This window comes from Eulemur rufifrons, chromosome 2 (assembly GCF_041146395.1).
Source record: "Eulemur rufifrons isolate Redbay chromosome 2, OSU_ERuf_1, whole genome shotgun sequence".
NCBI classification, from domain to species: Eukaryota; Metazoa; Chordata; class Mammalia; order Primates; family Lemuridae; genus Eulemur; species Eulemur rufifrons.
The window spans coordinates 31,195,796-31,210,342 of NC_090984.1; the positions used below are offsets into that span (position 1 = coordinate 31,195,796).

At 38.4% G+C, this 14,547-nt stretch overlaps 1 protein-coding gene across 7 annotated transcripts in view; it reads left to right on the forward strand.

Moving 5' to 3' along the window:
* The window catches only part of CSNK1G1 (casein kinase 1 gamma 1), a 151,150-nt gene that overhangs the window by 110,784 nt on the left and 25,819 nt on the right, over positions 1–14,547 (forward strand). For 5 of the 7 annotated variants that reach the window (XM_069482798.1, XM_069482833.1, XM_069482806.1 and 2 more), the window contains 4 exons: positions 2,321–2,406; positions 4,559–4,643; positions 4,912–5,060; positions 5,699–5,806. In XM_069482798.1, coding sequence (XP_069338899.1) covers positions 2,321–2,406; positions 4,559–4,643; positions 4,912–5,060; positions 5,699–5,806 — 428 coding nt within the window. Of the gene's footprint in view, positions 1–2,320; positions 2,407–4,558; positions 4,644–4,911; positions 5,061–5,698; positions 5,807–12,518; positions 12,528–14,547 lie in introns of all 7 variants that reach the window. The other 2 variants (XM_069482824.1, XM_069482815.1) reach the window with 1 other exon arrangement.

Below are 14,547 nucleotides of genomic sequence, written 5' to 3' on the forward strand. Positions count from 1 at the left end.
ACTTTGCCATGCTTAATTTCACTGGATTAAATTAATGGACAGGATGAGCCAAGACCTGGATCATTGACCTGATTTAGGATCCACGTTTTTCTTGTTATCCCATATTCCATAGCTGGTTTTCATGATTCTAAGGATTTGAAAAGTTACTTTATTACTTATTCCAGTGAGTTTAAAAATTATTTTAATCTCATTTTATAATTGACTTTGCTGTGAAGAGAAATCTTTTTTCTATAGGCCTGATCAATGTTGAAAATGTGGAGAGTTTCGCCCTCTAGTGCCCAACTAAAATCCAGACATTGGTCTGGTGAATTTTTAATTACCAAGGGGCCTCTTGTTACAGGATGTGAATATAAAAATGAAGAGACAATGAGTAGGTGTGATACAGTGTGAGAAGCTTCAGTGTGGTTTCTCTCTCTGCCCTACCTTGTGGGAGGCCTCAACTCCCCCTGCTTACTCTTTTCTGGTTTTCATTTGTATATCCTTAGGTTCTGTTAACAAACTATTTTTGTCTAACTGCTTTTTTGTTTTCAATTATATATAATATATTATTGCAAACTTCAGACAAGGCATGTAGACGAAAGTTTCTGATCATCTTGCTATTTTCTTTCTTTTCTTTTTTTTTTTTTTTTTTTTTGAGACAGGGTCTTGTACTGTGTCCCGGGCTAGAGTGCAGTGGCATCATCACAACTCACTGCAGCCTCCAACTCCTGAACTGCAGTGATCCTCCTGCCTCAGCCTCCCATGTAGCTGGGACTACAGGCACTCACCACCACGCCTGACTAATTTTTTCTACTTTTTTGTAAAGACAGGGTCTCACTCTTGCTTATGCTGGTTCCGAACTCCTGATATCAAGTGATCCTCCCACCTTGACCTCCCAAAGTGCTAGGATTACAGGCATGAGCTACCACACCCAGCCTTTATTTCATTCTTTTAAAGATTATTTCAATTGATGTACACCAATTCAGTTTTATGTCATTTATCCCTCTGTCAGGGTGCCTCTCCTTCCCATTGGTGACCACCTGTCCATAAACCTCCTTCAAACTGCTATTTAGAAAGTTGCCTTTTCTTTCTTCTAACCTGTAGAGTACTACTCATTCTTTTTCATACAAATTTCCCATAATTTGAGGCAGCAGTTAAACATATTGTGCTTCTTTATTCTGAGCTAGCTGAGTGGCTTTCCCTGCCTCTTTGGCCTCTTAGTTTACTATCTGTACAAAGAAAGCATAGCGAAGTTGAAGGTAGCCTTTTAGTCTTGCTTCTCTAATTTATTTTGATAAAGCCCTAAATTTGATTCTGAAAAATAAACACATAAAATGTCTGAGATGAACTATAATTGACAAATTAGAAATGATGGCATGTACTGCTTATATTCAGTCTGACAACCAAAGAATGTATGGAATATTTTCTGATGAAGTTGCAGTTTTTTATTAACTATTCTTTATCATCTGTTTCTTCCCAATTAAAAGGAAAGAAGAACCCAGCAATTTGTTTTGGATAAGCTCCCAGAGTGCAGCAACTTTTGGATTTTTTGTTTGTTTGTTTTGTTTTGTTTCTTTTGTGACCAGGTCTCACTATGTTTCCCAGGATGGTCTTGAACACCTGGGCTCAAGCGATCCTCCTGCCTCAGCCTCTGGAGTAGCTGGGACTACAAGAACATGCCGCCACACCTGGCTAGAACTTTGTTTTATGTGCCCATAGAGGGCAACTTAGTAATACATTTTAAAATTTTCTTAAAGGATTTATGGGACATGGTACAAATGAGATGGGAGCCAAGAGATTATGCATTGATATTCACTTATATGAAACTGAATTTTCTTATAAGTGTTTTTATAATTAATAAAAAGCACTAAGCATGTATTCTAGGCATTTTGCAGCTTGTGTCTTTGCAGGCCTAGCCAGAATGGACAGTTCTAATAGTTTTTGTTGCTCAATCTATTGCTCACTTTCTCTGTTGGTAACCAAAGGGTAATTGTAGTCCATATACTGGAAATAGCATTTCATTTAAATTGTCTGTCTGTCAGGAAGGTGACAGCATTGAGTGAGAGATGATTACTCACTGTTTAGTGATTTTGGCTTGGTTTTAATTTAGGATTTACTCTTTTCACTTAATAATCAACTTACCAGCAACAGATCTAGACAAAGGAAGTACACATTGATTTTTTTGTTTTGATCTAAAATACTATCCCTGGTTTAGATATACAAAGAATTAATAAGCAGAGCCTTTCCAGAACAGAAGGGTTTCTGAAGGGATTACTTGGTTTTGAACCCTTTTCTGCTTTAATAACTGCAGACATAATGTGTGATCTGTCTTCCCTTTTAGAGCAAAGCCGGAGAGATGATTTGGAAGCCCTAGGCCATATGTTCATGTATTTCCTTCGAGGCAGCCTACCCTGGCAAGGACTCAAGGTATCCTTGAAAGTGCTCAGTGGAGGGTTTTGTTTCAATGCTCTGTTGTTAATGAACAAGCTGCTGGCTAGATGTCTCTAAGAAGCACAAAGGGAAAGATTGGCAACAGAAATGAGAAGCCAAGACTAGTTACATTAGTCTACATTGTAAATTCTCGCCTAAGCTTTGGAAGCTCTGTGTTGTTCACATTTGTTTCCTTTCTTCCGTTTTTCCTAGATTTGGAATTTACCATATTCTTTTTTCTCATTCCCTCCCATCCTTGGCAATGCTGCTTTTTTCTGTGTTGGTATTCCTCCTCCACTACCATTATGTAGCAGGAGGAGTGTTCCCAGTATTTCAGGGAATTTCTGGAACAAATTTATGACTGTAGCTACTGCACATTTTACCAGAAAGGCCAGCAGGATATGTCCCTCTGGGGAACTGGAAAATATTTGTTCATGCTATGTGGGCTAAGGACCCACAGAACTAAAATGAAAATCCAGGTTTAATATTGCTGTTCAAGTGTATTAATGAATAAATGCCTATTCAGACAATAGCCATTCCTGGCAAAACGTGTAGAGTTTAAATAGCCTTCCTTAGGTAGAAAGTGACTACATGTAGTACAGTGACTACATGTCAGAATTAACTATTAATTATTATAATTATAAGCATTATAATTACCTCTGCCTGTTAGACCAGGAAATGGTGGGCTTCTAACCCTTTTTAAGTCCCATTAGATAGTTAATTGTGAGACATATTTTTAGTTGTAATGTATTTCAACATGTTAATATGGAGAGAAATTTAATCTGTAACTTGGGGTGCTCCTACACCACCTACTCCCAGAAAGGCAGAATGATTCATTTTGCTGTGCTTTCTAGGACATTGTCTTAAAAAGTAAGGCTTCAGGCCGGGCGCGGTGGCTCACGCCTGTAATCCTAGCACTCTGGGAGGCCGAGGTGGGCGGATCGTTTGAGCTCAGGAGTTCGAGACCAGCCTGAGCAAGAGCGAGACCCCACCTCTACTAAAAATAGAAAGAAATTATATGGACAGCTAAATATATATATAGAAAAAATTAGCCGGGCATGGTGGTGCATGCCTGTAGTCCCAGCTACTCGGGAGGCTGAGACAGGAGGATCGCTTGAGCTCAGGAGTTTGAGGTTGCTGTGAGCTAGGCTGATGCCACGGCACTCACTCTAGCCTGGGCAACAGAGTGAGACTCTGTCTAAAAAAAAAAAAAAAAAAGTAAGGCTTCAACCATTCCCCTTCAGATTTTATTTATTTTGCCCTTTGATTCCTCTCCTGACCTTCATGATCTTCTCCTAGTCATATACATCTTCCTACGGATATTGACAGCTTTCAAATAGAGTTTCACATCCTTCTTGCTTATCACACAGCCAAACAATTCATTAATGTATTATTAATTGCTTAACTCTGTCATGGTTCATGAATCATTTTAGTGGTAGCCGTAGTTGTGTTATAAAATTTCTCCAATTTAGTTCAGAACGCTATTGCTTATATCTAGGTGCAGCAGGCTAGGTAGATCCTGACAAGATTCCCTAGAGATCCCACTGTTGGTCCACGGTCCAGGAGCCCTCTGGGCTATAGTCTGAGTATACGAGACTTAGGCTGCTCTTAGCCATTGAAATACACCAAACCTATCTGTTAGCCATACCTATACCACAGATAATTTTTTTCTTTTCTACAACCACGTTGTTGAAAGGCATTTTTTCACTTCTTGGTCTTCCCCATCCTCATTCAGTTTCTCGGTATCAGATTAGCAATATTTTTATCTTAGAGCTGATCTAAGAGGGAGAAAGCTGAATCACTGTTGAACTCTAATGGCCATGGGGGATTAGTAAGCTTCTACACTTTTGAAAATATTACTATATGTTTTTATTTTCTTATCCTAGCCACTCATCTCATTACATGTGATGGTATTTATCTGAGACTGTTAAATATTTTTGCAAGTAAAACTTTCCAGAACACATCAGATGTTTGTCCATATCTAAATATATCATCTCTACTACATTTCTTAATTGTTAGTGTTAGAGAGAAAAAAAAATTGAATCTAACAAATCCTGCAAATTTGAGTGAAAATTGTGTCTGAAAACATATTGAACTTCCCATGCTTAGCACCTCTTTCCAAGTAACCTTCTCCCTTTACTCTCTACAGGCTGATACATTAAAAGAGAGATATCAAAAAATTGGTGACACCAAAAGGAATACTCCCATTGAAGCTCTCTGTGAGAACTTTCCAGGTAGGATGCTAAAGGGACACTTCAACGAGTGTGACTAAGCCTTACAGTAGGTAGAGTCCATGACTTGGTATCTTTAGATATGGATGCTATTTAGCTAATTTAAGTTTCCTTTTATTGTTATTCAGACCAAAGTAGGTTTTATCACTTATTTGGTCCATAGCAGAAACACCTGTGTCAAATAGTCTGTATAAATATCCCTTGACCCAGATGTCCTCCCACTGGGAAGCATTCAGCTAATGAGCATTGCCTTTCTCCTATTTCCTAACAGAGGAAATGGCAACCTATCTTCGATACGTCAGAAGATTAGACTTCTTTGAAAAACCTGACTATGAGTATTTACGGACCCTCTTCACAGACCTCTTTGAAAAGAAAGGGTACACCTTTGACTATGCCTATGATTGGGTCGGAAGGCCTATTGTAAGTATCTTCTTTTTACCCCATAACTTCCTTTCCCAGAACAGCACTGCCCTACTCCTTTACTTGCCAGTCTTTCTGCTTAAATATTTGGAAAAAAATATTTCTTTGATTATAGACTTTATATTTACCAGCATTTTCATAGTGTTGCCCTAGATTGTTCTCACTAGAGTTAGGAAGTAGTAATAATATATTCTTTAAGATTATGGCTTGTATGTCCTAAGATACCAGAACTTAAGCCAGTTTTTTAGAAGTAGTTTCATTTCATTCAGAAGTTGGTCCTCCCATATGCTGTTAAGATACTTGGCTTCTATAGGAGCGGAACCCAGCACCATAGGAAGCTTTTGGATTTGTTGTTCTGGCCAGGGGTCCACAGGGCCTGTGCGTATGCTAACAGATACTCCTGTAGGATAGTTTTTTAATTTCAAAGGTAAGCTACTCTCCAATAAACTATTGAGGACCGGGCTGCCTCCCTTTTGCAGATGAACAAAATGAGAAGACAGAAAGTCTTGAAACTGCCTTGATGACTGAAAATAATTACTACCACTCTGTTACATTTAGAATTAGATTTATGCTCTCCTTTGCAGATGCATCAGATTAGACCTGTTTTCCCCATTTGACTTTTTGTTTCATTTTTCCAGCCTACTCCAGTAGGGTCAGTTCATGTAGATTCTGGTGCATCTGCAATAACTCGAGAAAGCCACACACATAGGGATCGGCCATCACAACAGCAGCCTCTTCGAAATCAGGTATATCTTAATCCTTCATTCTTTCAAACATTCCCCTCCTTCATGGCTAATATTAAAACCCAAACTCCCCAGCTTCTCTGCATTAGTGTATATGTTAATACTAAAAGACGATAGGCTTGCCATTTCTTACTAGTATAGTATGACATTCTAACAACCCTCAGGGCATGTATAATTATACTGAGATGCATCCTGGTACCTTATGTGAAGCATCCAGTCTAGAGAATCTGGGCCTGTCAGAGACTGTTGCCTAAAGAGGGAACTGGCTATAAGTTAGGATCCAAGGCAGTTTGTAACAAGCCCAAAGGATTTGTTGACTGTACAAGATGTACCAGGTAGCCCACTCTGGGTCTCATCTGCAGTCTAGTCTGGAGCTCTTGCCAGTTCTGGTTTTTCCTTATTAGTAAGAAGGGTGGGTAATTTGGACTTCCAGCTGGACATGAATTGGAACCTCCACTCTACCCTTTGTCCCTATACCCAGCTTAATTGTAGAGCTGGCCAAGATCTAAGATCGACCTGCTGTGAAGACTCAGCTTTGCTTTAGGCCACTCCAGAGAAGGCAATGTTGTCTGTCCTTTCATTGTTTGGAAAACTAGTGGGCCTAGATGAGGGACATCTCCCAGTCTAAATAAGAAGGTGCAAAAATGAAAAAAAAAACTCAACAAATTTGACAACTTTTTTTTAAAGGGCTGATTGAGAAGTAAATATGACAAAGAGTTTTTGTCTTTATATCATAAATATTGCTAAGAGAAAAATGGAGAACATAGTAGACAAAGAATAAGAAGCAGATTTTATATATTTTTTGATCATTATCACATGTCAAATTAGCTTATTTCTCCTCTTCCTGTCTTCTTTATATTAACATTTTTACAAGAGAATACAAAAATACATATCATCTCATGAGTGTATACATGCGAATACATAAGAAGAGTATATAGAAACAGACACACACGCATATGTGTACAATGAAGTACATCCACAAATATAGATCACTCATGCCAAGTATATACTCTTCGCAAAACGTTTGACTTGGTAAGTGAGAAAAATGTATGTAAAGGAAGGAAAGCTATATACTAGAGAGTACAAAAAGAAAATAGGTAAGCAAAAAGAAAATAGATAAGAAAAAGATGTGGCTTAACAAACTGAACACTAATTGGATCCATAGTTATGTGCTTTAATCAAAGTATTATACTTTTCTAAGACTATAATTTGGCTGACTTCTAATTTGATAACAAAAGACTGTTGACTCCTGTAATTGTTCTCCCCATCCTTTTTCTTAAAGGATAATCACTAGTGCAGGTGAAGACATAATTAAACTGACACTTTTATACATTGCTATTGATTTTGCAAATTGGTCCAAATCTTCTAGAAAGTAATTTGATAAAGTTACCATCCTTTCTGCTATAATATGTTACTTCCTGAAATCAATCATAATAAAACAACCAAAAATATAGGTTATGTGCATAAAACTATTGCATTGTCATTTATGGCAAAGGTATAGAAATGATCTACCTATCCACCTGTAAAGGAATGGTTATGGATCCACCTCCAATCCTTTATTAGATAAACTGAGTTATAGTAAGGTGAATTGGAGAGGAAGGGGAAATAAAATCAATGGGAGGAGATAATGCCAAAATATTAACGGAAGTAGTGCTACAAGTGGTAGCATTCTGAGTAATATATTTCCAAAATATTCTGTAATGAAGCTTTATCACTTTGTAATGAAAAATGTACTTAAAATATTATTAGAAAAAGAAAAAATATAGTGAAATCACAATCAGCATATATCCCTGTTCATATTTTTAGAATATCTTAAAACTAAAACGTGTTTCCTTTAGTTTTCCTTTTCTGCTTCAGTGAATTAATAATCAATGCTGCTGTTTTGAATGGATTTTTAAAGTATGAGGAAAAGAGATAGTTGAACACCTTGATTGCCAGGATAAAAAATGAGGTCATATCTACTGAATTTCAGTATACTTTTAAATGAAAACCCTTTGGCCAGTGTATGTAATTATTTAGGAAAATCTCATTTGTAAGCTTGTTTTTGAAGAACTGAGTCTTACAAGTCTCTCTCTGATTTTATTTTTTCTTTTAGGGTTTTTAGTATTCCATGGCTGCTAAGGGATTGGAGTTTCCCCATATTCATGCAAATCTTATACTTCCTTCCCGGCAGGATTCTGAATCCTTGCTGGGTAAAATTCTTTTTGCACTGTGCCCTGGGGTAAATGGATTCTTAGTGTCTGTTCAACCTTTACAGTATCTTAGTCTGTGGTCTCATTATTTTTGTTTCATCTTTGGGGTTTTCTTACACCCTCTCTTTTTTTTTTCAATATACATACCATGGAATACTGTTTTTTGAAGAAAATTTGCAACCAAATATGTTCCTTTTTATTACTCTAGGAATTGAAAACAGTATGATTTTCTAGACTAATTCTTTTCTCATTTAAAGTCAGCAAAGGAAGAAATACAATCTTTCCTTGAGAAAAATTGAAAGGTATTGACTTTACTTTAGGAACAGCTAACCTTTTCTTAGCAATTTGGCCTCAGTAAACCTGAGCTGAGGACTTGCTATGTGAAAGTATATCCTGTGGATACCAAAATAAGTAGGGAGTCCTTGTCCTTAAAGAGCTGACAAGTAGATAAGCCACCTAGCCAGATAACTGTAACACAAGGCAGAACATATAAACATCCTAAGTTGCAATTATTATCATTTGAGATTGGAAGGAGGAGATATTTCATCTAGTCTAAGCATGACAAAGAGTTTCATGAGAGAGACTATGTTTGAAATGCTCTTGGTAGAATTAAGTGGAGATGGAAGAGGCATTCCATGCAGAAAGAATACATAAACAACAACAAATGTTTTATGTAGTTTGATATTCTAAAATAGATGATGTGGCTGGGCACAGTGGCTCACACCTGTAATCCCAGCACTTTGGGAGGCTGAGGCAGGAGGATCACTTGTGGCCAGGAGCTTGAGACCATCCTAAGCAACATAGCGAGACCCCATCTCTACAAAATATAGAAAACTTGGCTGGGCATGGTGATGCATGTCTGCAGTCCTAGCTACTTGGGAGGCTGAGGCAGGAGGATTTTTTCAACCCAAGAGTTTATGGTTATGGTGAGCTATGATGATGCCACTGCACTCTAGCCCAGGTAACAGAACAAGATGCTATTTCAAAAAATAGAATAGAATAGAAAAGATGTGAATAGAGGAGTCCTAGGATACGAGGCTGGGAAAATAGGTTGGAGCCATCTGATGAAGTTCCTAGAATGCTGGACTGGAGAGTTGGTACTTAATTTCAGTAGGAATAGGGACTAAAGGTTTTTAATCAAAAGAGTGAATGAAATTTTGCTTTAGAAATCTTTTGACACAGAACATAGTAGTAGCATGGCAACCAACATGGAGAGCAATGAAAAGGCAGTGAATTCCCTTGATAGGTAAATGGAGCCTAGATGGGCTATAGTAGTAAAAATGAAATAGAATTGTAAAATGCTACAAAGATATAGTCTACCAGAATTGGCAGCCCACATGAATGTCAGGATTGAGGGAGAAGTATGAGTCAAAGTTATTGCTGAGATTTTGAGCCTGGATAATTGGAAAGCAGGTGGTATTATTACTAGAAATGGAAGAGTTGAGGGAGGAACTTGTTTAAAGTTTGAATTTATGCATCTTGAGTTTGAAATACTGGCAAGGTCTAGCAGGTAGAGGATGGCTCTCAAAAGAGAACTAGAGAGATGTTTGGGAGTCAAGGCACAGAAATAATTATGGATGATAATGCCTGAAGAGCCTCCTTATTCTGGGTAAATCTACCCATCAACTGTGTTGTGGAGAAGTGAGCCTGGGATTAACAAGCTCTGTTTTGTCCCACACTTAGAGCAGGAAAAGAAAGAAGAGCTCAGAACTTGGTTTTAGCTTATCCCAAGACTTAGACCATAGGACATTTAATCTTTTTTGGGCTTTGGCTTTCTCAAATTTAAGCCTTATAAGAGCAGAGATTTTTGTTGTTTTGTTCACTGCTTTATCCCTAACACCTAAATCAATGTCTGGAATCGTGAGCACTTGATAAATAATTGAATGAATGGATCAATCTATCTGCCAAATGAAGGGTATAGATGAAATCAGGTATTTATTTATAATACAGAATTTTATTTAACCTTCAAGGAAAAATAAATTTAAAAATTTTTTCCCTACTTGTTTTCTATTTCTACAAAGAGCCATTCTGCCTCTGGCTGCCACAGTAGGGCCGGATTGTCTGCTCAAGGGGGAGGAGTGTAAAACAACACAGCAGTCTTTTACTGCAAAGAAAGTTAAGACAATCATATTAGTTCTCCTCCATCACAATGAGACTATTTTTTCCTTGAATTCTGGAAAAATTTTTCTTTGCTGGTTTAGATTGTAGGTATATTGAAGTGAGTATTGTTTGGTTCATAGATGGAATTATAGATCCTAAATATGGTTCCCAGAGGACTGCATTTAAACTCACATATTTGGATCTACCTTTTAAAAATTTAAATTTCTGTTATTTGTATTGTTTTGTGATATTTATTTTAATACCAGAATAATTTTTTAACGCAAATTTTGCCTAACTAGAGAATTATAATTAAACCATGAATTTGGATGCAATAAATATTCCTAAAAGCTAGATCCATTCAGAAAGTTCCCAATTGAGTTAGTCTTTTCTATCATTTCACCCTTGATATTTGCCTTTTCCCAATTCCAAAGATGATAAATCTTTCAGTGGCTCTGATTTTTCTCTAAAGAATTCTGCTTTGCCATCCAGCAGGAAGAGAACAAAAACTTTAATAGTTCTGCTTATTTTTACCTGGCAAAGATTCCCTTGCATTCTCTGAGAATCAAATTAAATTGGGCTGGGTGCAGTGGCTCACGCCTGTAATCCTAGCACTCTAGGAGGCTGAGGCGGGAGGATCACTTGAGCTTAGGAATTCTAGACCAGCCTGAGCAAGAGTGAAACACCATCTCTACTAAAGATAGAAAAAATTACCCAGGTGTGGTGGCCGGAGCCTGTAGTCCCAGCTATTTGGGAGGCTGAGGCAGGAGAATAGCTTGAGCCCAGGAGTTTGAGGTTGCTGTGAGCTAGGCTGATGCCACTGCACTCTAGCCTGAGCAACAGAGTGAGAGACTCTGTCTGAGAAAAGAAAAGAAGAAAGAAAAGAAAAAGGTATAAGATGTTTGCCTTCCTTTTGCTTCAGAACTGTAGCTTTATCTCCAATAAGAATTTGAAATAATTTTCAAGCCATAGATGGGGGTGATATCTGAGATGTTTTTAGACTGTGTTTTCCTCCCCTCTTGTTAATGTCACTCTCTCCCCTGTCTGTCCATTAATCCCTGCCAAATGATTGCTGGGAGAGATTTTTTTCTTCTGCCATAGGCTCAGGTGGCGGTTTTTACTTTTTTGCCAGTTTTCTGTGTTTTCAATATTTTTTGTTAGCTTTACCTTTGATTTATGGATTACTGCTTTCTTGTTTACACATTCACCTACTGCATAGTAAACCAGGCATTTCCAGGCAGATAATGCTATCACAACTAAAGATTTTAAAGTACTCCCCACCCCAAGGAGTTACCACTACTTGAGATTCCTAGTGCTACCTTTAGGGACTTACACACTCCGTGTGGACCTCTGCCTTTCAAGTAATGCAGAGAAATTGACTTTGCTGAATGACTTTTCTACCCATAGACCTTGAGTGCCATTTCGTTAGATGTATGTGCATGAGTAATCTTTAAAAATGAAGGGTTTCCTTTGAAGAATGAAATGGAGGAGAATGCTGATCTTCTCCACTGATTTGCTTAGTCTGACTAGCTACTGTGCAGATCATACCTAATCATAACACCTGTGTGCACGGTGTTGCCTAGTGTATCTTTCAGGGGAAGTTGCTCTAGCAGAATACTGTAGTAGTGAACATTCCTGAATTTCATCCAGCTCCTAGGCACTTTATTGCTTTCTAAAACTGGCAAATGGCCCTTTCTTTCTACTCCATCATCCTCTAGACAGCAGTCCAGGCCCTTAAAGTCCAGAAAACAATAGCCCTAATAATAACCAACAGCCCCCCTGGTTCACCTCTGTGGTTTTGTTGTTTTCAGCAGATATAGAAGGCATTGGCAGGCAGTAGTATGGTATAGTGTGTTTTCCCTTTGTCATAGTGAAAGCATTTATGAAGCAATCTAAAATGTTAACATTATTTTTCTCTCTTTAAAAAATAGAGTAGGCCGGGCACAGGGGCTCACACCTGTAATCCCAGAACTCTAGGAGGCCAAGGCAGGAGGATTGCTTGAGCTCAGGAATTTGAGACCAGCCTGATCAAGAGCAACACCCCATCTCTACTAAAAATAGAAAAAATTAGCCAGGTTTAGTGGTGCAAGCCTGTAGTCCCAGCTACTTGGGAGGCTGAGGCAGGAGGATCATTTGAGCCCAGGAGTTTGAGGTTGCTGTGAGCTAGGCTGATGCCACGGCGCTCTATAGCCTGGGCAACAGAGCAAGACTCTGTCTCAAAAATATACATATATATATAGAGAGAGAGAGAGAGAGAGAGTGTTGCTTTGAGAATGGAACTAGAATGTGACTTTTAGGCCCTTGAAAAATGTCTTGCTGTTTTCATTTAAACAAAAATCTTAAATTTTCCAACAAATTATTTATTTAGCTAGAATGAATATAAACAAGTACACAGACCCGTGAATCAGACAGTAGCATCAAACCAGAGTTCTGATGTGTATTTCAGTAAAAACGGAAATAATGGTTTATCAACTGTCCATGGCTTGCTTTTTTTTTTTTTTTTCTGCTCCAGTCAATGAAAGGGAAACTTTATTGAGGCCCCACGGCCACGGGGCTTGGGCAGGAGGCTGCCCTGTGGGGAAAGGAGGAGGAGCCTGTGGAGGGGCCTTATTTGACCTTCTTCTTGGGGCGCAGGTTGTTGGTATGGCCGCACTTCTTCTTACGGCAGTTGACAGCACGGGGGTGCAGGCGAGCATAACATTTGCGGCAGATCATCTTGTCGCAGTTGTATTTCTGGGCGAGCTGGCGGAGGAAAGGCTCGATGATGCCACCTCGCAGACGAAGCACCAGGTGCAGGGTGGACTCTTTCTGAATGTCCATGGCTTTCTTAACCTGAAAAGCCTATGAGTATACATGAATGTACATTTCTAGCCGCCTTCAATTTTATCTGCCTCAAAAACAATGCAAAAACAGAGAGCATTCATAAGAGAAGTAATTATATTGAGTATGTATAATAGAGCTCAAAACAACACTAAATGGCTTATAAATGTCTGGATATTTTTTAAGCATTTAAATTTTTGGAGAACTGACAGTACTATATAATAGTTTAGGAGCTTAAATATTCTACTTAAATATTACAAGTAAAAAGTTCTAGAGAGAACTTTAAAGGTTGTCACTAACAGATTTAGTTATAGATAATTCTTATATTAGAAGACTAGGCCAGGCATGGGTGGCTCATGCTGTAATTCCTGCACTTTGGGTGGCTGAGGCAGGAGGATCTCTTGAGCCTAGGTGTTCCAGACCAGCCTGGGCAACATAATGAGACCTTATCTCTACCCAAAAAAGATTTAAAAATTAGCTGGGTATGCTAATGCATGCCACTAGTCCCAGCTAATCGAGAGACTCAGGCGGGAGGATCACTTGAGCCCAGGCATTCAAGGTTACAGTGAGCTATGATCTCTCCACTGCACTCTAGGCTGGGCAACAAAGTGAGAGCTAGGGTCTATCTATCTCTAAAAAAAAAGTTAAAAAGGTAAAAAGAAGAATAGATTTATTCTCAGATCTATAGTAGTCAGAATAAATGAGGTTAAGGGTTCTGAAAATATGGACACTGTCAATAAGTATATAAAATAATATGATTATGTTATAGATCACAGTCTGATTTTGGAAAATGAAACATCCAAAGCTCTGTTGGCAGAAATAATTGGATAGGGGGCAATATTTTGGATAGCTTTGATTCTCTCTAATGTGACTAACAGTATAAAACCAAACCCCTCATTTATAAGATTATGTAGCAAGCAAATTAATATAGCTGCCTTCATATAATTATGCTTATTCTCTGAGGAATATCAAGGAAAATACAGGCCAGGCGTGGTGGCTCACACCTGTAATCCTAACACTGGGAGGCCGAGGCGGGAGGATTTGTCAAGGTTAAGAGTTCGAGAGCAGCCTGAGAAGGAGCGAGACCCCGTCGAAACAAAACATAGAAAGAAATTAGCCAGACAATTAAAAACAATATATAAAAAGTTAGCCCGGCATGCTGGTGCATGCCTGTAGTCCCAGCTACTCGGAAGGCTGAGGCAGTAGGATTGCTTGAGCCCAGGAGTTTGAGGTTGCTGTGAGCTAGGCTGACGCCACAGCACTCTAGCCCAGGCAACAAAGCAAGATTCTGTCTCAAAAAAAAAAAAGGAAAATATGGCCAGGATCCTTTACAGTACTGTTATATCCCTGTGACTTCATATTCCATTAATAAAGGCAAGTAAATTGTAGCTGGTGTACAAGGCTATGATTTTTATGGGAAATGCCTTTTTGGTGACTTATGGGTGAGCTTTAAGCAACTCTTGTCAATAAGATACTGAAAGGGGAAAGTAAATATAGAGCTGCAAACCATTACTTCCTTGCTCTTCCTTTTTTATAAAATACAACGTTTAAAGCTGTGAACATTTCTAAGATTTATAGAGTCCTTACTGGTTTTCATGCAGAGCAGCAATATCACATCCCAACCCCTGCTGCTGT